Source organism: Heterodontus francisci, chromosome 7 (genome assembly GCF_036365525.1).
Source record: "Heterodontus francisci isolate sHetFra1 chromosome 7, sHetFra1.hap1, whole genome shotgun sequence".
NCBI classification, from domain to species: Eukaryota; Metazoa; Chordata; class Chondrichthyes; order Heterodontiformes; family Heterodontidae; genus Heterodontus; species Heterodontus francisci.
In genome coordinates, this window is record NC_090377.1 from 58,471,117 (window position 1) to 58,496,557 (window position 25,441).

Here is a 25,441-nt window from a genome sequence, read left to right on the forward strand (position 1 = left end):
AGTTCTGGAGCACAGATCTTCAGTACTATTGCCGGAATATTGTCAGGGCCCATAGCCTTTGCAGTATCCAGTGCCATCAGTTGTTGCTTGATATCATGCGGAGTGAATCGAATTGGCTGAAGTCTGGCATCTGTGATGCTGGGGACTTCAGGGTGAGGCAGAGATGGATCATCAACTCAGCACTTTTGGCTGAAGATTGTTGCAAATGCTTCAGCCTTATCTTTCGTACTGATGTGGTGGGCTCCCCCATCATTGAGGATGGGGATATTTGTGGAGCTACCTCCTCCAGTTAGTTGTTTAATTGTCCACCACCATTCACGGCTGGATGTGGCAGGACTGCAGAACTTAGATCTGATCCGTTGGTTATGGAATCACTAAGCTCTGTCTATCACATGCTGCTTACGCAGTTTGGCATGCAAGTGGTTCTGGGTTGTAGCTTCACCAGGTTGATACCTCATTTTGAGCAATGCCTGGTGCTGTTCTTGGCATGCCCTCCTGAACTCTTCATTCAACCAGGGTTGATCTCCTGGCTTGGTGGTAACGGTAGAGTGAGGAATATGCAGGGCCATGAGGTTACAGATTGTAGTTGAATACAATTCTGCTGCTGATGGCCCACAGCACCTCATGGATGCCCAGTTTTGCATTGCTAGATCTGTTTGAAATCTATCCCATTTAGCACGGTGGTAGTGCCACACAATACGATGGAGGGTATCCTCAATGTGAAGGTGGTACTTTGTCTTGACCAGGATGGTTCAGTGGTCATCCTTACCAATACTGTCAGGGACAGATGCATCTACGGCAGGCAGATTGGTGAGGACGAGGTAAAGTATGTTTTTCCCTCTTGTTGGTTCCCTCGCCACCTGCCGCATATGCAGTCCAGCAGCTATGTCCTTTAGGACTTGGCCAGTAGCGGTACTATTGAGCCACTCTTGGTGATTGACATTGAAAGCTTCCACCCAGAGTACATTCTGTGCCCTTGCCATCCTCAGTGCTTCCTCCAAGTGGTGATCAACATGGAGTACTGATTCATCAGCTGAGGGAGGGCAGTAGGTGAATATCAGCAGGAAGTTTCCGTTACCATGTTTGACCTGATGCCATGAGACTTCATGGGGTCCGAAGTCGATGTTGAGGACTTCCAAGGCAACTCCTACCTGACTGTATACCACTGTGCCGCCACCTCTGCTGGGTCTGTTCTGCTGGTGGGACAGGACATACCCAGGGGTGGTGATGGCAATGTCTGGGACATTGTAAGGTATGATTCCTTGAGTATGACTATGTCAAGCAAGAACCCGACTAGTCTGTGGGACAGCTCTCCCAACTTTGGCACAAGCACCAGATGTTCGTAAGGACTTTTCAGGGTCGAAAGGACTGGGTTAAGCCTGACACATATGTGATAGTATACCACAGGACAAGCAGTTCCCATTTTTTCCATAGGATTATACATTGGAGACCATGTTGGCTGTCCAACATGATCTGCTTTCCACTCCAAAAGGCAGAAAATACCACACTGTTGAGCTAATACATTCGGGCTCAAGTAAACAGCCATGTTTTATTTACAAGTAAGATAATTACACAAAAGAACAGATCAACACACATAACATTTTTTCAAAGCAATGAAACATCCAAAAACTTAGTTCTTTTCAGTAAAGTTTAGTTGGATACTTGATTAAAAATGACATGGTGTGATGAAACCATGGACCCTGTCTTTAACTGTCGTACATGGAATACAGGAATCAACATCAAGCAAGGAAAATCAGTTTGGCAAGACAACTTTCATAAAAGAGCATATATGTTAAAGGATCATAACTGCTATATATGTCAATTCTATTTATCTGCATTTGTTCCAGATTCCTCGATAACCTTAATTCTACCGAAGAAAATTTCAATTGGCCTAGCGTCCATAGTCTTTTGGGGGAAAAGAGTGTTCCAAATTCTCTACCTTTGTCTGAAAAAGTGCTTCCCTAAATGGCCCAGCTCTAATTTCAAGATTATTCCTGCTATGTATCTATCCAATCAAATCTCTTCATCATTTAAACACTGTGAGTAGATCACTTCTAAACTAGAGGGAATACAAGCCAATTTTATGCAACCTGCCCTCATAATTTAGCCCTTTAAGCCTTCGTATCATTCAGGTGAATCAGCACTATACCCCCTCCACTGCCATTATATTTTTTCTGTGGTTCAATGACCAAAACTGAACACATTACTCTAGATAGGGTCTGCCCAAGGCCAATCAAAACAATCCCTTCATCCCTAATCTCAGCACCCACGCCATTACTGACCCACACAAGGTTCCTTCAATTCTGTGCACCCTAATTTGTGATCATCTATCAAAATCTTATTAAATGCCTACTGGAAATCCATATAGACCATATTCATAGACACTCACCCATCCACCAAACAAGTGGCCTCCTCAGAAAGCTCAACGAGATTAGTCAGACATGACCTATTGTTCATAAAGTTATGCAGACACTGTGATCAGCTGATACTTCTCCAAGTGTTCAGTTAATCTGTCTCTTATGAGAGATTCCAGTTTAACTTCCCCACAATTGGTAAGCTGACAGGTCTGTAGTTACCTGGTATCTCCCAGTCTCCCTACTTAAATAATGGAGTACCATTAGCAATTTTACAATTCCAGCTTTTGAACATTTCATTAAAACAATACAATCAAGATGGGCGGCACAATGGCGCAGTGGTTAGCACCGCAGCCTCACAGCTCCAGCGACCCAGGTTCAATTCTGGGTACTGCCTGTGTGGAGTTTACAAGTTCTCCCTGTGTCTGCGTGGGTTTCCTCCGGGTGCTCCGGTTTCCTCCCACAGCCAAAAGACTTGCAGGTTGATAGGTAAATTGACCATTATAAATTGCCCCTAGTATAGGTAGGTGGTAGGGAAATATAGGGACAGGTGGGGATGTGGTAGGAATATGGAATTAGTGTAGGATTAGTATAAATGGGTGGTTGATGGTTGGCACAGACTCGGTGGGCCGAAGGGCCTGTTTCAGTGCTGTATCTCTAAATAAATAAAAAAATAAGTAAACAGGAAATAAAAAGTACAAATTATGCAATATAAAGGACTACATGGCACATGTGGGTTAGATCACAATATTTTCACATCTCAAATAGGGGTTTGAATGCAGCCTTGTAGGAAATTATCTGGCATTCTGGACAAATCATATGATTAGTCTGGATATTAGAGGTATCTGGGAAAACCAAAATGGTTAACCCTTATGTGCTGGGAAATCTGAGACGCAGACAAAAAACATATATTAGTATTATTGGGTGCTCCTAATTCAGACCCGTGTCATTTTCAACTGGAGTTGAATTGATAAAAGAAAAAACCCCCTGAAAATCCTGATATCAGAAATTATATTATGATTTAGGCACTGAGAAAGAGAGAGAAGAGATGTAACACCTAATTGGACTCCTGTTCTTCATGGAACAAAATAAAATGAGAATTATAGTTTTTAACACCTGCTTCTTAAATTGAATGACATCTTGAAAAAGGATCCATGTGACTGAATTGATCCATCTTCGTTGTTATTAATAGATATGTACCTTAGTGATAAACTAAAGCATTTAAGGTTATACTTTGTTTACACACTTGGTAGTTAAGATGAGAGTGGAGGAAGTGGGATAGAATTTAAGAAGCAGGTTTGTCATAGAAAGACGAGGATATGATCCTTAAAGATTTACTCTGCGAGAGTGATGTGTTCGCACAGATGTTGTTAGTATGTTAAGCACCTCTGTATCCAACTTCATTTTTGATGACACTGGCAAGTGGGAATTAAGTACACTCCACTCAGTTTTGTATGAAGGTCTGTGGTGATTTAATTGGCTAGGGTAACTATTATTATATTTGGAATTGGTCTATATGGGATAGTCCAAAGGTAAGCTAATTTTGGCATCTTTAAATAACCTTAGACATGAAGGCTAGATTCCAAACCTATTTTCCAATGCATATGAGTTTGGAAGGGGCAGCAGATTCAGATGCTAGTTTTGAAATAAGATAGATTACATATTGGAATTTCAGAGACAATGTGCTGAAATATGGTGATGGGAGTGGAGGTGGGGGGGCGGGGTGAAGGGGCAGGAAAATAGGGTTGAGTTGCATTGGAACGACTCCCTAATGCATTACCACTGCTGCAGATGTTTCCCGAAGGGGTGCTTGGAATCACTGAGGTGGGCAGGCAATTTTAAATAGTTAAGGCCGTGCCAATTAGGGGTGAGTTTGTGGCACCGCTGACATTTTGACCCCAAGAGGGGCGACCGCCAGGTCCTCGGAAGCGGCCTCCCTGAAGCAGTCTGGCGGGCCATCGGAGCCGAAGACTCCATCCGAGCCGAAGACTCCATCCTCCAAAGAGAGAGTGGTGGATAAGAATGGCATCCCCTGCGGCCCAATGATCCAACTGGAGGGATTTCCCCTCTGATCTCCAGGGCCAGCCGCCTTCTTCCCTCATTAATTTAGTTTTTTTACATCTCCGAGGGCACCTCCATTTTGAGGCACCCTCCTGGTCTCCTGCATGCCTCAGCAGCACCCACTTCTCCCAGTGAGGCTGCCAAGGCTCTAGATCCACCCACCTTTCTTAATAAGATGGCAAGAGCCGAGATGGCCAATTAGGAAGCTGCTTTCGGGAAAATAGCTCCACCTGTCTGGCTCCCAGCAAGTGTAGGCTCAGGACCCCCATTTGGTCTCAACGTCAGGCTCCCAAAGCCCACAGGAAAATTCTGCCCAGTGTTATGATCAGGTGAGAGGGGGGTCTGGGAGTCCCTTTCAGCCTTCACCCCGTCTTACCATAACAGGGTTTAATTTTAAACACACCGTGTTTTTAGCTCCCCCTTGGTGAAACCTTGGTCACCACTTTCCAATTATAAGACTAAGAAACCAGTACAAACAGGCTGTCTTAGGTTTAAAGAAGAAAAGGTGAAATTTATTAAACTTAAACTCTAATTCAGTTAACGCCTATGCATACACGCCGTGCCCCACGCTAACATGCATATGCGATACACACATGCAGATAGAGACAGAAAAGAGCAGAAGGAAAACAAAGTGGAAAAGTTTGAGGCAATATCTGAAGAGTTTTTGTTACGGTTCTTTGAGATCACTGTTGAGTCCTTGGTTGTTGGTAGATCTTGATTTTCATTGGGACCCAGTATTCTTCCTAAACCTTGTTCACTGTAGGAAACTTTTCTCTCTTGGGATTCATGTGTCTTCAGAGGCTTGTGAGAAAGAGATGGGAGCAGACAGGAGAGATCTTCTCAGTCCAGGAGCAAACAGCTTTCTGGAGTTCAAACTCTCTGTGGCCAGTTCAATAGAAAACCCTGGAACAGCCAGGTATTCATGTGACGAGCTGGTCTAACCCGTCCTGGCTCTTGTGGATTATATCCTCCTTAGCAGGCTCTGGAATGCACTTCCTCACCTTCGACGTCTGTTAGTATGTAAATGTATTTTTCCAACCATGGCTGATCTGTTTAACAAGTCATTTCCTCACTCCAACAACAGTTAAAAATCAACGTTCATTACAAAATTGATGTGCCTCATTCTTGGCATATGGGGGCCTAACATGACACCAGTATTTCTGATCGTGCAAGATGTAGCATTCATCTACCCAACAGTCTAAAGCGATGCGGCAAACATCTCTTTCTGATGGCTTTAAGAAATTACTTGGACAATCTCACTGATGCAAAACTTGGAGCAAGCTCATAACACAAAACTTCATAATTTTATACTAACTGGCATTAATTTGGCAGCATCTAACTAATGCAAGATATGAAAATGCCATGACAGTACAATAATAGTTGCAGTTCTGGGGTTCAGGTTAAGGTATGTTGCAGAAGAATAGTGAAGGCTTTTATGTTGACACTAGGTGAAAAATCTGTAAAAGGACCATCAATTTCAACAAAAGTAAAAACAAAATAATCTCAACAATTCTTAAAAATGTAAAAATATTGCAGGGTTTATAACAATTACTGTACTTAAGCCATCAGCTTTTCAATTCTAGAACTCCACACGGTGATCTGCCAATTTTAATACTGATTTGGATGACCTGAAATTAGAATACTCCAATTCTGGCACTGTAAAAGACACACAAATGGCCGTTGTGCAGTAAAATTATTTGCTTCAAATTAACTTGTCAGATTGTACAATGGAAAAAATTGAATTGCATAATGTATTTCTTTAATAATCAAACATTTCCCCCCACTATAAAAGAGAAAAGGTTCTTTCAATGAAAGAAACACAATGTTATTGGACCAGTCTTCAATTCACAGATGTCCTTTTGATATTTACAATTCCACACTAACAAGAACTATTTTGTACATCATGCATACATGTTAAGTTCATAAGGCTGGTTTCTTCATCTCAATGTGGAAATGTACAAGCATTATAATCCATTTTTAGCAACAACCTCAAAGTGTGAATTAAGATGCCTGAGGAAGTCTTCCCTAGATGTGGTGCCTGCTGGGAAGACTGCCTGACAGAATTCACAGATTTTGGAGTTTAGGTCCAGGTCAGAGTCTTTGGATGCTTGATGCAGTAATTCACCCTCTTTATTGTGGTATGGATTCCACACAAGCTGCAGAAGAGAGGAGACATTTTTCATTACTGAACGTGCTGTGTAAATGAAAAACAGACCATATGTCTATAAAAGTCAGATTATAATACAACAGCTTTAGTGGAATAATCAGCCCTTATGGCAGTCTAGAAAATAAATATATTCTGAACAACCTTTTATCTACCTCAGTACTGTATAGGAAATCAGCTCAAAATACCCATTTTGCAGGATTGTTTTTTCTAAAACAATGACTCAACAACAATAAATGCACACATGTACATCCAAAAGATAGCTTCTCAAATTGATTGAAGTGATTCACTTGTTAATTTACATTAGAAGTCTCAAAAACATGATCAGTAAGAGTAGTGCACACTATTAGTTAACAGTTTCTCATTTTCATAAAGTCCAGAGATTTCTGCAGTTAATTTTTATACATCTTACATACACATTTGCATTTTCATGGATCACAATAATTTCAGTATATAGGAGGCTACAGAGCATAAGTATTAAATGGTTTGGTACATAGCATGTTTTACTTGATAATCTCACATAATTGGTGCATTGGATCAGAAGAGTAAAAATTTTGTAACCATGTGATAGCTCAAGTGTACTGATCTGAACTATTTTTTAAACTTGCTATACACCCAGCTACGTGAATTCTAACTGCATAGCTGGGTCAGCATCAATGCATATTAATATCCTAATTTTAAGTGTAATAGCACCACTTCCTGTTGTTAATAAACATTTTGCTTGATGTATGTAACTAGCAGTTGGTGTAAATTGCACATTAAGTCTGCTTAGGTGCAGACAGAACATTTATCTAAAGCTACTGAAACATATGTATTTGCTAAATACTGTACTTAACAGAATATAAAACGCAGATTGTAACAGCTCCCAGGAGAGTGCAATTTATAAGGGGGGATTTTGTATTGCAAACTACTAATAAATGTTCACTGACTTATGCTGTCTTTGTATCTTATCTTTGGCATCGGTGCTAGACCAACATTTTCCACATACAGTGCCAAAACAGTCTAAAGCTGCCAGTGCAGGCTGCTACTGGAGGAAATGCCAGCGCTTTGTTTCATTTTATACCAGTGGCAGAATAATGACTTCTAGTGTGATGCCTGCTTTTTAAACTTACCTATATATTTTTGAAACATAATTCTGCTGGTACAGTGGTCCATCATTTAATTTCTACCAATTGAGAAGAGCTGATTGTCAGTAATAAACTGTCCCAAGTGGGACTCCAGAAAGGAGCACTCCATACATGTAATAAAGTGATGCAAGTGGGCAATGCAATAACTGCTCCCTAATCACCCACAGTTAATTAAAGTCAATATAAAACTTCTCAGATACACGTGAACTAATTTAGAGGTAACTGTGCAGCAAGTATGATGCCAGTTTTTCCATTATGACTCCCTGCCATCTACCCCCGCCAAAAAAAGCAGAAACTAGATCTATATTTAAACTCTCCTCCAATAGTTCAGTGAACTTGTCTAGGGAGGTTAGGGAGGGCACAATTGGCCAAGGATCCTGTTATCAAGTGACTCCTGCTGGAAATGCACATGTGTGGATGTAAGGAAAGGACTTAATTGGGCTCAGCTGCAAAGGCCCCTGTAGTTGAACAGTGTCCTGACACTCACTTTAAAACTAACACGTAAATAATGGCCACTTGGTGAGGCACCAGAAGGTTCCCAGGACCTAAGTAACTGCGTTTCAGCAAGGATTCAAAGTCTTCAGGAAAACAGGAAAAATAATTGGTCAATTAAATAACAAGTCTTTCAATTCCTTTGTAAATTATAGAAGCTCAAATCAAACACAAACTGGATTAACTGAGACTTTAAAATATTGAACATAATCAGGCCATTAAACTGGTGCAAAGGCAATGTGCCAATCTTTAAGTATATTTTAATTTTTGATGTAATAGTTGTTATTTAATATTTTGAACAAAATAAATCATAAAAAAGCCTGACACTTGTACTTTGACCCGGACAGTTCAATACCCAATTACTTTGAATAACTTCATGCAGTCTAATAATAACATTCCTTCTAAACAGCATATGTATTCTTTTCTTGAAAAATACTTCAGTGTTCTTCTCCCTAACCCACAAATGGCAGGAACAGAAAGTTCACATGATATAATAGCAAACTAAAGTCACATGGAAGGGAGAGAGATATTTGATGACAGTTAAATATGTCTACTTTATATAATTTTATTAATTTCCTTGAAAACAAAAGATCTCAATCAATGACAATGTATGGAAAACCACACTGATGATTTTTTTCAGTCATCAATTTCAGACACATTAATGTAACTTTATTAACTGAAAATCAGTGTAATCAGTGAGTATATAACCCCTTTCTATGCAACTTAGCAGAAATTCTTATTTTATATTTTTAAATAGCATGCCTCTTCATAACATGTAATTACATACCAGCTGCTTCATTTGCTTCTGTACAGTTTTGCACTGTACAAAGCAGGGTGCCATCTACTGAAAATAGATACTCAGATAACTAGTAAAAGAACAATCCAATGAGATAATAGAAAAAGGCATTAGTAACAAGTAATGTGATAGAGTGTGTGTGTTTCACAGCTCCACAGGGCTTCTAAGTAATAGAGGAAATAGTGTAATTTGTTTTTGCTAAATCTCTTACAACAGCATCGGTGATAAACATGATGCAAAAGAATTAATATACTGTACTGTCTATATAGCAAGCAACAGACCTTGGGCCTAAAGCATTCGAGAAACCCCATGGACAACACATTTTTGTCTCACAATTAAAATTCAAGACTTTGTTTAGAAGTTGTGTTTGTTACTACATTCATGTTTATTACTAAACATTAAGGCCTGGAATTCGCTCTAATGGCAATACTGGTGCTGAACATCCCAAGTTACACTGTTGTTCTCCCCAATTCTCCAGTAGCAAATTTACAACACAATTTGTTGGGAAAATAATTAGAATACATGCAGCAAGCATAATGGTGGATGGGGAGCAGTGCAGCCAATGACCAAGGTAATGTTACTCAGACCCAGAAGTGTTCAAAATGATGTTTAAAGGTTAAACTGATGGGTAGAAACAAGCACAATGACTCTCCCTTTCCCATTAAATTTCTCTCAACAACACGAAAACCCGAGTCCAGTATTGGCTGAGCAGGAATTGCCTCCCATTAAATACTGTGAAGCCCAAAGCCTTTGGTTCTCTACCACAAATTCCATTCCTTAAATGGTACAGGTCACAGGTTTGGGAGGTGCTGTCGAAGAAGCTTTGGCAAATTGCTGCAGTGCATCTTGTGGATAGTACACAAAGAAGCCATGGTGGAGGGAGTAGATGTTTCAAGTGGTGGATGGGGTGCAATCAAGAGAACTGCTTTGTCCTGGATGGTGTGGAGCTTCTTGAGTGTTGTTGCAGCTGTACCCACCCAAGCAAGTGCAGCATATTCCATCACACTCCTGACTTGTCTCTAGTAGGTGGTAGAGAGGTTTTAACAATCAGGAGGTGAGCCACTTGTAGAATACCCAGCCACTCACCTGCTCTAGGAGCCACTGTGGTTGGTCCAGTTGAGTTTCTGATCAATGGCGACCCCCAGGATGTGGATTGGGGTTTTCAGCGAGAGTAATGCCATTCAACGTCTTGGTGGTTGGGTGGGGATGGTGGAGATGTAGTTATGATCTCTTGTTGGAGATAGTCATTGCCAGACACTTGTGGAACGTGAATGCTTCTCGTCACTTATCAGCACAAGCCTGGATGCTATCGCCAAGTGTTGTTGCATTTAGGCATGGACCACCTCATCATCTGATGAATTGTGAATGGAGCTGAAAACTGTGCAATCATCAGGAAACAGAACCACTTCTGACCTTATGATGGAGGTTAGGTTACTGATGAAGCAGCTGCAAATAGCTGGGCCTATCACACTTCAGTTTCACCCGAGCTCCTTGGTGTAACACTCGGTCGAATAATGCCTTGTGTCAATGGCAGTCACTCACATCTCACCTGTAAACCTTTACCGAGTCTGCCACAAAAGGATATAATCAGTGCCAATCTTCCATCCACAGATCCTCAAGTGTGTTGCCCTGCAGTAAACCTGACCCCAAAGTGACCCAACTTATCTCCTCCACCACCAAGGAGAATAGTCACTATCTGGTTACAAGAGATCTGAGTAGCTTGAGTTTATACCCTCACTAGATTGTCAGCATGTATCAGGAATTTGTCCAAAGCAAAAACAGCACAACTCAGCATAAAATGTGCAAATGTACTGCCACCATTCTCCTGATCGATGTTTGAACACATAACCCATTAAGTTCCTGGAGTTGGAGGTGCAAAGCTGCAGCAACTCCTCACTTCCCTATAACTCAATCAAGGTAGGCATTGACCCCTGATACATAAACAAGTGCTCATGTAACTAGCCTCCAATTGTTGCTATGCCTATCCTTAAGAGTTTTGTCATCAGCTACATGATTCTATTACTCTGAAGTTAGGAGTTAAAGAATGATACAGGACAGTTGCCTTGATATTCAAAAGCACTAGGTTTATTCATAACCAACTACCTAATATAGGTCCTTATACAAGAGCCTTTGGCAAATAAATGTACTCACCACAAGATTGACTTCCTGTGCAGGCTACTGAGCAGCAGGTTGAAGTGACTGACGCTCTCCCTCCCTTCAACCATTAACTTTTTCCTTCTGGATCTCACATAGCCCAAAGGAAATTCTTCTTCTCCATGCCAAATAACTTTCAATTATGAAAAAGGACTGTTACTATCCACCTACACACAAGGTATTGGGACTTTGAAAGGAGATGAAGACGGCCTGTGCTCTTCATCCCTTCTTTAGGATGAAGATCATCATGGAATCAAAATTGGCTAGCTGAAAGAAGACAGAGGGTGGTGGTTGATGGCAAATGTTCATCCTGGAGTTTAGTTACTAGTGGTGTACCGCAAGGATCTGTTTTGGGGCCACTGCTGTTTGTCATTTTTATAAATGACCTGGAAGAGGGTGTAGAAGGGTGGGTTAGTAAATTTGCAGATGACACTAAGGTCGGTGGAGTTGTGGATAGTGCCGAAGGATGTTGTAAGGTACAGAGGGACATAGATAGGCTGCAGAGCTGGGCTGAGAGATGGCAAATGGAGTTTAATGCGGAAAAGTGTGTGAGGTGATTCACTTTGGAAGGAGTAACAGGAATGCAGAGTACTGGGCTAATGGGAAGATTCTTGGTAGTGTAGATGAACAGAGAGATCTTGGTGTCCAGGTGCATTAATCCCTGAAGGTTGCTACCCAGGTTAATAGGGCTGTTAAGAAGGCATATGGTGTGTTAGCTTTTATTAGTAGGGGGATCGAGTTTCGGAGCCACGAGGTCATGCTGCAGCTGTACAAAACTCTGGTGAGACCGCACCTGGAGTATTGCGTGCAGTTCTGGTCACCGCATTATAGGAAGGATGTGGAAGCTATGGAAAGGGTGCAGAGGAGATTTACTAGGATGTTGCCTGGTATGGAGGGAAGGTCTTACGAGGAAAGGCTGAGGGACTTGAGGTTGTTTTCATTGGAGAGAAGGAGGAGGAGAGGTGACTTAATAGAGACATATAAGATAATCAGAGGGTTCGATAGGGTGGATAGTGAGCGTCTTTTCCTCGGATGGTGATGGCAAACACGAGGGGACATAGCTTCAAGTTGAGGGGTGATAGATATAGGACAGATGTGAGAGGTAGTTTCTTTACTCAGAGAGTAGTAAGGGCGTGGAACGCCCTGCCTGCAGCAGCAGTAGATTCGCCAACTTTAAGGGCATTTAAGTGGTCATTGGACAGACATATGGATGAAAATGGAATAGTGTAGGTCAGATGGTTTCACAGGTCGGCGCAACATCGAGGGCCGAAGGGCCTGTACTGTGCTGTAATGTTCTAATTCTAATGCGCAGATATTATAAATAAACAACTGGAGAGACACCACTTGTGTCTCGTCTTCCAGAGCTACGACATGGCAACCAGAACCCTATTCTACTGGTTACTATTATTTAAGAAGCTGAACAGTGCACATTCAACCCCTAAACAAATTGTTACTCCAGAAGCAGGAGCAATAATGCACTGTCAATTCAGTCCCATCACTCCACAGGTCGCAGCATAGTATTTAAAGTTTTTCCCATCCAACTGGAAAACAGCCAAATTAAACACTCCAGTAACCCCCAGAATAAAACAGACCAAACTAGGTATCTTCAGACAACAACAAATTAACTATTTATTAAAAACTAAATCTTAAACACTATTAAGATTAAACCTATGTCTAAAGACCTTATAACTACTTATTTTAACCTAACTCCCCCATTATCACACATACACTCAAAAATCAACAGTTAACTGGTTTTTAAAAAGAATGTTTTAAAAAATTAGCTGTTTAAGAATAAATAAATAACTGGGTTGTTAGTCTTTGTGGGTTACATTCCTGAAGGGTGAGGCATCCTAGTGTAAAAATAATCAAATGTCACTTGAAGTCTCCATGTGGATTTGATGAAACAGTCCTTTAATAGATAGGCAAACACTTCGGCTGCAGCATGCGTCACACAGTTCTTTCAATGATGAGCACATCAACAGATCTACTTGAATTTTTAAAAATCGGCAGTCTTTTGGTAAAAACTTTACTGAAAATTCCAGCAAACACAATCAGTCAAGAGAGAGTCAATCTTGAAGCAAAGACTCAGATTGGAAGTAAAGAAAATGGATTTTGCTACCTCCAGCAGTACAAATGGTCTCTTCAAAGGGTTTTTTTCCTCCTTAGGCAATTTACGATGGGCCTGTAGCTCATCGTAGAATTTCTGCTGAGAGAAATAGCCAGCTCTTTCGTTTAGTAAGCATGCTTTGCTGGTGTCTCTCAAAACTGGTCTTAACTGGTTTTTACACACAGTTAAATTGAAACATTATACGATGTGACCTCCTCACTCTCCTGCTGTTGCCTGGGTAACAAGTGCAGCTGGCACACTGTGCTTCTTAGTTTTTAACGGCACACTGTTTTTAAACAGTCTTAAAGGCACACTTTTTAATCCGAGGAGAAAATAAATACAGTTCTATGACAAAATCCACTAACATATCATCTGTGAAAAACACAATTGCAACATTTTGAGCAACACCCTGAATTGACACTCAAGGTGCTGCATTTAATACAAAAGCAAAATACTACAGATGCTGGAAATCTGAAATGGAAACAGAAAATACTGGAAATACTCAACAGGTCATGCAGCATCTGTGGAGACAGAAACAGAATTAATATTCTGATGAAAGATCATTAACCTGAAAACATTCTCTCCCCACAGATGCTGCCTGACTTGCTGAGTATTTCCAGCATTTTCTGTCATTATTACAGTGCTGCATTTAATATACTGTGGACTTGTTCCCTCAAGTTCCTCCACTCTGCCACACAGCTGGGCCTACTTCCATTCAAAGTACAATTACTGCTTTAAAAAAAATCAAAATGCATCACCTCACACTTACTGACAATGAATTTCACTTGCCACATTTTAGAGATTTCTTTCCCTTTGATCTTCTAAAGAATGAACTATAACTTCTATTTTGATTTCAATGTCACTCCCTCTAGGGCTACATTCAAATCTTTGATATTGATATTCACAGTGAACAGAAGAAGCCCCTGAACTGAACCCAGATGAATAACACTACCCTCTTCCAACCATTCTGATAAACTGTCCTTAACTCCTACTCTGTTTTTTTCCCTTCTAACTAGTTTCTAAACCAGTTTCCTATCCTCCCTCCAATTCCATTTCCCCTAAGCTTCTCCAATAATCTGCAACTTGTCAATAACTATTCTAAGATCCATGTCCACTAATTTCACTACACTTTTCCCATCTACCATGTCTGTTACATCTTGTTGGTCCTTCTTAAAATCAGTGTTGACTGCTTATAGATTTTAAAAAATCTATCTAGATATGTGGTAATTTCACCCTGAATTAAAGACACTAAAATGTTTCCTACCACAGATACTAAGCAAACTCGCCTATAATTCTTCAGATTAGGTCAATCTCCATTTTTGAAAAAAAAGGGTACTACACTGGCCACTCTCCAGTCCTCCAGCGTACACCCATACTCAATACAGCCCTGAAATATAATTACTCGTGCCTCTACAATTCCCTCCCTGAAATCCCCAATGCTTTGTCTTCCCTTAGCTTTACTAAAATTTTCATTTTATCAACCACAATATCACTCATCTCGCTTGCAACCACTTTAGGATTCACCTTCGGCCAAATCTAGGACTCCAAATTCAGTTCTGCTCAATCCCTGGACAACACCCTACCCCCCACACAACTATTTGCAAACTCAAGAACACCCATCACAAAGCACTTAGCCCTCCCAATCCCAGTGCTTATAACATACAGAACTCCCAACAAATGCAACCAAAACCCAAGATCCCAGTCCTGTACCATTAAAACACAGGATTTCAATGCTACAAAACCTTAGGATGCCCATCTCCACGCTGTCAAACACCAGGAATTCCACACCAATTCTTGCAAATTACAGAAGCACCCCAAGTGCTACCAAAGCACAAAAACCTCCACCAAGTACTGCTAAATACCACTTATCTACCTGCACCCTGAAATATTTTGCCTACTCCCAAGACTTCGTCAGTCATTGTAAATCAATGGCCTTGATAATATATTGCATGTTATATCACATCACACCTCTATCACCCACTCACCATGTGAAACACCATGTGAGATCAGTTTTTATGGGCTGAATTTTACATGCATGCTGCAATTCGCGGCAGTGCACTCTGATGACAGCGTGCATCCCACGTGGATGCACTGTCCCTGAGCCCCCGCGATAATAAGCCTGGGGGGTCATTTAAATGGAGGGGGTGGAGCGGCCGCCCCCAACGACGTAGAGGGGGAGGCTGCTGCGTCCCCAGCAACGACATCCGGTGCCAACTCGCAGGCACCATTTTTAAAGAGCTGCAAGCCCTTAGGAAAAGTTTGAATGTTTAAAGTGATATTGTGCAGAATTTGGTCTAAAAAATTAAATACTAGAGGCCCTTTCCCACCTCCCCACCCCTCAATGTTTGCTTTTGAGGACAGTATCAAAAGGAACTTTATTCCCAACCTGAACTTTCCCACGCAACCCTTCTTGCCATCCCCACAGCCAATAAGATGGGTTATTCCCTCTCCCCACCCACTTTCCTGCCCCGATAATTTCAGTCCATCCCCCGCCCAACCAGTGCCTTGCCTCGGAACTCCAAATGGAGTTCCGAAGCCGCGCAAGTTGCGGCCGGCGCCCGTAATATCGGCTTGGGACCAGGTAGATTCATCTGCATGTTTATTTAATTAATTGTAATATTGAAATGAAGGCCCCGTCACTTGGCAGCGGGGGGCCGCACTGAGGACACACCGCCGCCGGTAATACGCAGCGGGGCCTTCTCGACGTCAGGGCAGAGTCCCGCCATGACCCACAAGTATTTTGCAGGCCCCCTGCCACGACCCACGACACGAAATTGAGCCCCATTATTTCAGTAGATATCTCATGCAACTGCTCATGAGAAGCTAGATAAACTTGAATGAACAAGTACCATTATATAATGCAATGCAGAATGTATTACTCAGAAGGTAAGATAAAGCTGTTGTTTTCAGAGCACAAAGTGTAATTGGTGTCAAGCTCAGAGCAGTGCACTGAATTCAAATTTAATTGGTGTTTGATGACATATTGATTAAGCTGTAGTTTAATTAAAATAATGTCTTTAGTTTTTCAGATGGTGTCAGATAATGCATTGTTTCGTAAAGATGATGCAATGCAAAATCAATGATTCTGCTAAAATGAAAATGTCTCCTTTAAGATTATGAAGGCTACTTGCCATTAATTAAATACAGGATGCACTGATTTTAGTTTCTGGCAAACATTGGTAGGCAGGTAGTATGTGTGGTCTACCCACCTGATGCTGTTGCTAAGAGACTAAATAGATTTTCCTGATCAGGCCCTAGTTAAGTGCAGAAAGTGAGTGGTTTGTGGGCAGGTTGAGGAAGCAGCACTGGCAGTTGCTGACTGTCAAAAATGGCAGTGGGGTCCTAACAGTGCAGTAGAATCCTTACTGAAATACATTAGTTAGACCCTCATTGGTTTCAGATGTGAGTGTCAGCTGCCAAAGTAGATGCCCACCTGAAAATTGCAATGGCAAACCTTCAGTGATAAGTTGGCATTTTTTTGGGCTGCAATTTTCTTCTTGATACAGTTAATGCTTATAAACAGGGCAGCAAGGAAAGCAAAAATCAACCCTTATAAAGGAGCTTAAGGCGCCAGCTGTAGTTGTTTCTTTTGATCTGTTCAGTCAGAGGTTTGAGATAATCAGATGCCAAATTAATATCTTTTCTGCAAGTGTGGCTCTCAAATTTAAATATAAATCTTGAAACATAGTCAGGAAATGTTTGGAAAAAATGAAGTGGATCTCCAGGAAGTTGGAGAATTTGGTTTCTTTCTTGTCTTCATGTTGTTATTTGCACTGTCTAATCCTTCATTTGCCTTCTCTCCCTTTTTCCGGTAGGTGGTGTAGCGTGGTGGGAGCAAAAAGGAGCTGCAGAAGGCTGTAGGCTATATTTTGCAGTAAGAGCTCCAGGGAAATTATGTGATTATGTCCATATTTTCATGGAAAGAATAAGTCAGTGGCTGTGATTATTATACCTGTATTTGATTATGTACATCATTTCATCTGCCTTTTAAAAAAAAAGTTCAGTATTTACAGACAGTATGGAAGACTGTTCAGTTTCCAGAGATGTAGGAGGACTGCAGAAGTTTGAGGTGAGAGACAGACATAGGTTGGTAGCAATGGAAAACTGGGCTAGGGCTGTAGAAACAATGGCATCAGCTGGTGGGATGTGGGCATCCAACAGCATTGGGGAGAAAGGTCTTTGGGTCTCAAAATAGTAGCCGAGGATTCAGGGGCCTAGGCGTTGTGTGTTGAGAATATAGATGCGATGGAAGATAAGAGTGCTACAGTGTGGCAGCAGTGCAAAAGCGTTCTTAGGGTATGGAAACACTGGGATAATGTGACAAGATGTGGGCATATTGGGGGAAGGTGTTGTTAGGGTATCCTAAGAAAAGAGCAGTAAGCACTTAAACTGAAAGCTGGTTTCTGGGATAACTTTGAGAACACCATGACTGAGACTTTCTGAGAAACTTAGGAATAGGAAGCTTGTGGAAAGGCATGAATGCTTGGGATTGGAACAGTGGGAGTGGGAAGCAGTAGCAGGAAAGAGGGGGAAAGGCATGGTACTGTAGGTAGGGGTGGCAGAGTAGGGGGTTAAAAAGTAGAATGAAGTTTGTAAGCTTTCATCAATTCCCCAAACCCTCTTCCAACAGCAGAAGTTTTCCAAAAAGGCTTCCCCAACAGTGATTGTACTGTAGGTGGACTGGAATTGCTAATTATATGCAACAGTTTAAGGAACAGAGGCTTCACCAATTCAGTGCTAGAAAGCCCTTTGGGAAATCCCAACTGTAGTGAGATAAGTCATTGTTGTACTTCAATTATTGTAATACTTTACTAAGGACTTAAACAACATACAGCTGGAACTAAAAAGAGAAAATGCTGGAAATACTCAGTAGATGTGGCAGCATCTGTGGAGAAAGAAACAGAGTTCACATTTCAGTTGATGACCCTTAATCAGAACTGAGAAAAGTTAGAAATGCAATAGGGTTTGAGCAAGTGAAAGGGGGGAATGTGGGAAGAACAACAAAAGGGAACGTCTGTGATTGGGTGGAAGGCAGGACTGATTAAATGGCAAAAGGTTTCATGGTGCACGGGCAAAGGGACTGGTAATAGAACAAGTAAAGAAACAAAACATGTGTCTGAGGTGGTGCAAAGGGCAGGATAGCTGCCATCTGAACCTAACAGAAATGAGACAAACGAGAAAAAAAGCGAGCCAAGAAGCACAAAACAAAATGGGGAGAGGTTATGATCCAAAATTGTTGAACTTATTGTTGAATCCAGAAGGTTGTAAAGTTCCCAGTCGAAAGATGATGTGTTGTTCCTCAAGCTTGCATTGAGCTTCATTGGAACACTGCAGCAAGCCAAGGACAGAAAGATCAGAGTGAGAGCAAGGTGCAGGATTAAAACGACAGGTAACGGAAGCTCAGAATCATTCTTGCAGACTCAACGGAGCTGTTCCACAAAGCCGTCACCCAGTCTGTGTTAGTCTCCTCAAAGTAGTGGAGGCCACATTGTGAACAGAAAATACAGCTGGAACTGACGGAAGGTTTCACTGCCAGGAATGTGGCTTTCCTCATTGTGACCGTGGAAGGAAAAGGAGTCTAGCTTAGGATAGGTTGGTGCATGCCGAATAAGGATCGAGGGGAAAGAGTGTTTGGCTGCCTCAGGACAGCGAGCAAGACTGCAACAGGGAGCAGAGTCAGGTTGCGGGTGAGGGAGGTGGTGAAACATTGGGGTGAGTAGAGCTCTGGAGAACATCTCCACCTGTCTTGGAGAAAGAGAGTTGGGACCTCAATGGTATGCAAGTATAATGAATCGTTAAGTGGGCAATATGGGCAAGTTCAAACATGATGGGAAAGCTTCACAGAAGTTATATATATTTCACATTCCTTCCATTTTAATAGTTAGTGTTCTCCTTTCTTTATATATTTTTGCACCACTTATTGAATTTTATATGCCTGAGGTGATCAGAGATAAAATGGATAGTTAATTTGAAATCTTCTTCCAAAATCATTTTGTAGCTTGCTGATACGAAGAGTATGGCAGTGATCCAAGGGCAAATGTATGTAATAATGAGAAATGGAAAGTCATAGGAGAACTATTAGACTGCATAATAGATTAATAAAACATTGACTAATAACAAATAATGGATCAAATATTGAAACAATCTTAGGTCAATAGCTGCAAAGCCAAGTAAAATGCTGCAGTATGCAAACAAAACCTAAGTGACAAGTCCAAGAAGTGACAGTAACACTGCTGTTGTAGTCAGCATAAATACAAAACAACAGAAAATCAGTGGAGAAAATTCTGAGGACAAAGATGATTCAAGATTCTGGGTTATGTGTTATGAATGGACGGTAGGAAATATGAATTTATACTCACTGGAATGGAGAATATGTTCTTAGTTGTTAAAATATTGAAACAACTCAATGCCTGTGGATATGAAGAAGTACTTCATGTGAATGAAGTAAGAATAAAGATAAAGTTAAGTTAGGAATAATAGTTTATTTTATGAATTGGAGGCTTTAAGCATGAAAATATCTAGTGCAGCGCATAGTGACCCAGTTAAAATATTGTCAAAAAATTGATTTGATTCCCAATTCTGCACAGATTAGTACAGATTTAGGAAAGGAAAATTATTGGATTGAGTCCTGAAATAAAATAAGGGAGTGAATTGAATGGGATGTTTCTCAATTCTACCTTCTTATGCTCTTATCAAGCATAGGGTATATAATTGCTGTGCCTTAAAAAGGTAACCCTCAATTATACTAACTTCCACACAAAAATTAGGTTCATGATAAAAAATAAAGTTACAAACTTTCGAAAGTCTTCATTCTTTGTAATGATAGCTATCCAGCACGTACCATCAGATGCAAGCCTAGCCAGACTGGTTCCAAACAAACCGCTTAAATTTAGTGCAGTAAAAAGGTGATGCTATGATACAAAGAAATGGGTAGTTCTGTACATGTTTCTTACTCCCACAACCTCCACAATAGAAGTTTATTTTGACCTGAAAACATTATACCCAAAAATTACAAAAACCTACATTTGGCCAGCTGATGATATGTGGAGAAGGCATTTCATTCTGAGAATAAAGAACCTACCAGATGGATAATATCATTCTTCATTCAACATCCTCTATGCATCAGAGGTGTTTATCAAAAGCAGGACAGTTAATCAGGAAAGAAGAGCAAAAATCCCAGCAGTCAGGATTATAATTCTATGCACTAGTCAAAAATAAACAGGAATGATATGTGTATTGCTCCATGTGGCTGTTTTGCAAAAACAATCAACTTGGAACCGAATTGCGCAAAGCACAAGATATTGTACAATGTGCGGTATGATCTTTACTTTTACAAGTACATTCTTCCCAGAAAGATGATAGCAGTGCAGAATGCATTCTAAATTTGCCTAGCCAGCCACTGCTGGGTAATTGGTTAGCCTTCGAAAATAGGAAACAAATAAATGCTTTAGCTTATGAAGATGCTTGGTATAGATGGAGTGGAGATTAATGACCATCAGTGAAACAGAGATCTAATCACTATGATCGCAGATAAAGGCGAGAGAGAACTGACATGAATTTGAAGATTACAGACAGCAAATATACAAAATTTACTCCAATGCAACATAATATATGTATATGTATTTAAATAAAGCATATCTGGTTTTAGCTAGCTGTAGCTGAAAAAGTGTTTTATTTTAATTCTTTCATGGGATGTGGGCATTGCTGACAAGGTCAGCATTTGTTACCCATCCCTAATTGCCCTTGAGAGGTAGTGGTGAGCTGTCTTCTTGAACTGCTGCAGTCCATCTGATGCGGGTACACCCACAGAGCTGTTAGGGAGGGAGTCCCAGGACTCCAGCGACAGTAAAAAGATGATATACTTCCAAGTCAGGATGGTGTGTAGCTTGGAGGGGAACATGCAGATGGTGGTGCTCCCATATGTCTGCTGCCGTTATCCTACCAGGTGGTAGAGGCCGCAGGTTTGGAAGGTGCTGTCGAAGGAGGCGTGGTGAGTTGCTGCAGTGCATCTTGTATATGGTACACACTGCTGCCACAGTACGCAGGTGGTGGAGGAAGTGAACGTTTAAGGTCGATGGGTTGTCGAGCAAGTGGGTTTGCTCTGTGGCCAGAACTATCCAGATGTATCTATAGTATCAACAAGACGAGACTACATTAGTTCCATTGATTGTACTAAGAAACTCATTAGGTCAAATCTGTTTGGTGGCTGGGCAATCTTTATTTAAAATACTAATAACGTTGAGTAATTGATTGGCAAAATAGATTAATTTGATTGGACAACGAAGCTTTGTTCTAAAAGCATTCAGATTGTACATTGGTGAAAAACACGGACATATGTGAAAAGTAAAGAAGAGCAGGTCCAGAGGCATTAATTAAAATTAATTATTTAAACTAAGTACCAACAAGATTCTAAAAGAGGGAATAGTGTTTTTTTTTTTTAAGATCATGGATGGGCAGCTGATACCATGTGGGAACTCCAGGACACTTGACGAGTCTTGGGCAACCATGTGTGCAGGAAGTGTCTCCAGCTGCTTCAGCTCAAGTTGAGTATTTCCAAGCTTCAGGAGCAGCTGGAGCCACTGTGGAGCATCACGAGCAGGAGTGTTTTTTGAATCGTACTTTCCAGGAAGTGGTCACGCCATAGACAGTAAGAGTTGAGGATAAGTGGACGGCCATCTGGAAAACTATGAAGAGGAAGGAGTCTTCGGATTGTTATGCCACTCTCAAATGGGTACTCAACATTGGGGACTGCTGGGAATGACGATACCCTGAAGTGTAGTCCAGAACATGGTACCAATGGGCAAGGGACTGTACAGCAGTGGAGCAGCAAAGTGCAGAAGTGTACTGGTTATAGGAGATTCCATAGTCAGAAGGACAGACAAGCATTTCTGTAACTGTCATTGTGAGTCCTGTATGTTGTGTTGCTTCCTTGGCGCCAGGGTAAAGAACATCACTGAGAGAGTGGAGGATATTCTATAGGGGGAAAGGAGTGAGCTAGAAGTTATAATGCTCGTTGGTACCAAAGACATAGCAAGGGCAGGTATTCAAGTCCTATGGTCAAATTTTCAGGAACTAGGGAGGAAGCTAAGGAGTAGGGGCTCGAAGGTAGTAATCTCTGAATTACTCCCAGTGCCACATGCCAACGAGAGTAGGAAGATAGGGATGATCAATGTGTGGCTTGAAGCATGGTGCCAGAGGGAGGGCTTCAAATTCTTGAAGCGTTGGGAACAGTTCTGGGGCAGAAGGGATAGGCTGCACTTCAACAGGATTGGGATCAATGTCCTTGTGTGGTTGGGGAGGGTTTAAATTAAATTGGCAGGGGGAATGGGCACCAGCATATAGAAGTAGAAAAGAGGAATAAGGTGCAGATTGATTGTTCAGTGGACAGTACTAGAGAAGGGAGTAGTTCCATATTAGATAGCAGCAGACGGAGAAAGGCTACGAGGATTGCAAAGACAGGATTACAATGCACATATGTAATAGCACAAGGTGTGGAGAATAAGGTTGGTAAGCCACAAACACAAATAGCAGTATGGAAATATAATGCAGTGGCACTAACAGAAATGTGGTTTAAAAATGGTGAGGACTGGGCACTTAATTTACAAGGATATAAAGTGTTCAGAAAAGATAGAGAAGGAAAAAAGGGAGGTGGGTGGCAGCACTGATTAGGGAAGACATTGCAGTGTTGGAAAGAGGGGATGCCCTTGAGAGGGCAAGGATAGAATCCATCTGGTAAGAATTAAGAAGTAAAAACAGTATGATCATGGTATGAGCGGTATTCTATAGGCATCCAGCGAGAGTAGGGGGGGGTGGGGGTGGAGAGAGAGCGGGGGGGGGGGGGCAGAGAGAGAGAGCGGGGGGGGGGGGCAGAGAGAGAGAGCGGGGGGGGGGGGCAGAGAGAGAGAGCGGGGGGGAGAGAGAGAGAGCGGGGGGGGGGGCAGAGAGAGAGAGCGGGGGGGAGAGAGAGAGAGCGGGGGGGAGAGAGAGAGAGCGGGGGGGAGAGAGAGAGAGCGGGGGGGAGAGAGAGAGAGTGGGGGGGAGAGAGAGAGAGTGGGGGGGGAGAGAGAGAGAGTGGGGGGGGAGAGAGAGAGAGTGGGGGGGGGAAGAGAGAGTGGGGGGGGGGGAAGAGAGAGAGAGGGGGGGGGAAGAGAGAGAGAGTGGGGTGGGAAGAGAGAGAGAGTGGGGGGGGAGAGAGAGAGAGTGGGGGGGGAGAGAGAGAGAGTGGGGGGGGAGAGAGAGAGAGTGGGGGGGGAGAGAGAGAGAGTGGGGGGGGAGAGAGAGAGAGTGGGGGGGGAGAGAGAGAGAGTGGGGGGGGAGAGAGAGAGAGTGGGGGGGGAGAGAGAGAGAGTGGGGGGGGAGAGAGAGAGAGTGGGGGGGGAGAGAGAGAGAGTGGGGGGGGAGAGAGAGAGAGTGGGGGGGGAGAGAGAGAGAGTGGGGGGGGAGAGAGAGAGAGTGGGGGGGGAGAGAGAGAGAGTGGGGGGGGAGAGAGAGAGAGTGGGGGGGGAGAGAGAGAGAGTGGGGGGGGAGAGAGAGAGAGTGGGGGGGGAGAGAGAGAGAGTGGGGGGGGAGAGAGAGAGAGTGGGGGGGGAGAGAGAGAGAGTGGGGGGGGAGAGAGAGAGAGTGGGGGGGGGAGAGAGAGAGAGTGGGGGGGGGAGAGAGAGAGAGTGGGGGGGGGAGAGAGAGAGAGTGGGGGGGGGAGAGAGAGAGAGTGGGGGGGGGAGAGAGAGAGAGTGGGGGGGGGAGAGAGAGAGAGTGGGGGGGGGAGAGAGAGAGAGTGGGGGGGGGAGAGAGAGAGAGTGGGGGGGGGAGAGAGAGAGTGGGGGGGGGAGAGAGAGAGTGGGGGGGGAGAGAGAGAGTGGGGGGGGAGAGAGAGAGTGGGGGGGGAGAGAGAGAGTGGGGGGGGAGAGAGAGAGTGGGGGGGGAGAGAGAGAGTGGGGGGGGAGAGAGAGAGTGGGGGGGGAGAGAGAGAGTGGGGGGGGAGAGAGAGAGTGGGGGGGGAAGAGAGAGAGGGGGGGGGGAAGAGAGAGAGTGGGGGGGGGAAGAGAGAGAGTGGGGGGGGGAAGAGAGAGAGTGGGGGGGGGAGAGAGAGAGTGGGGGGGGGAGAGAGAGAGTGGGGGGGGGAGAGAGAGAGTGGGGGGGGAGAGAGAGAGTGGGGGGGGAGAGAGAGAGTGGGGGGGGGGAGAGAGAGAGTGGGGGGGGGGAGAGAGAGAGTGGGGGGGGGGAGAGAGAGAGTGGGGGGGGGGAGAGAGAGAGTGGGGGGGGGAGAGAGAGAGTGGGGGGGGGAGAGAGAGAGTGGGGGGGGGGGGAGAGAGAGAGTGGGGGGGGGAGAGAGAGAGTGGGGGGGGGAGAGAGAGAGTGGGGGGGGAGAGAGAGAGTGGGGGGTGGAGAGAGAGAGTGGGGGGGGGAGAGAGAGAGTGGGGGGGGGAGAGAGAGAGTGGGGGGGGGAGAGAGAGAGTGGGGGGGGAGGAGAGAGAGAGTGGGGGGAGAGAGAGAGAGTGGGGGGGGGGGGAGAGAGAGAGAGTGGGGGGGGGGGGAGAGAGAGAGAGTGGGGGGGGGGGAGAGAGAGAGAGTGGGGGGGGGGGAGAGAGAGAGAGTGGGGGGGGGGAGAGAGAGAGAGTGGGGGGGGGGGAGAGAGAGAGAGTGGGGGGGGGAGAGAGAGAGAGAGTGGGGGGGGGAAGAGAGAGAGTGGGGGGGGAGAGAGAGAGTGGGGGGGGAGAGAGAGAGTGGGGGGGGAGAGAGAGAGTGGGGGGGGAGAGAGAGAGTGGGGGGGGAGAGAGAGAGTGGGGGGGGAGAGAGAGAGTGGGGGGGGAGAGAGAGAGTGGGGGGGGAGAGAGAGAGTGGGGGGGGAGAGAGAGAGTGGGGGGGGAGAGAGAGAGTGGGGGGGGGAGAGAGAGAGTGGGGGGGGGAGAGAGAGAGTGGGGGGGGGAGAGAGAGAGTGGGGGGGGGAGAGAGAGAGTGGGGGGGGGAGAGAGAGAGTGGGGGGGGGGAGAGAGAGAGTGGGGGGGGGGAGAGAGAGAGTGGGGGGGGGAGAGAGAGAGAGTGGGGGGGGGAGAGAGAGAGTGGGGGGGGGAGAGAGAGAGTGGGGGGGGAGAGAGAGAGAGTGGGGGGGGAGAGAGAGAGTGGGGGGGGGGAGAGAGAGAGTGGGGGGGGGGAGAGAGAGAGTGGGGGGGGGGAGAGAGAGAGTGG

General features: G+C 43.8%; 1 protein-coding gene across 6 annotated transcripts in view; it reads right to left on the reverse strand.

Annotated features, from left to right (window-relative positions):
- Positions 1–1,532: 1,532 nt before the first annotated feature.
- The window catches only part of tank (TRAF family member-associated NFKB activator), a 97,610-nt gene continuing 73,701 nt past the window's right edge, over positions 1,533–25,441 (reverse strand). For all 6 annotated transcript variants that reach the window (XM_068035248.1, XM_068035247.1, XM_068035250.1 and 3 more), the window contains one exon: positions 1,533–6,571. In XM_068035248.1, coding sequence (XP_067891349.1) covers positions 6,380–6,571 — 192 coding nt within the window. In that variant the 3' untranslated portion in view covers positions 1,533–6,379. The remainder of the gene's footprint in view (positions 6,572–25,441) is intronic.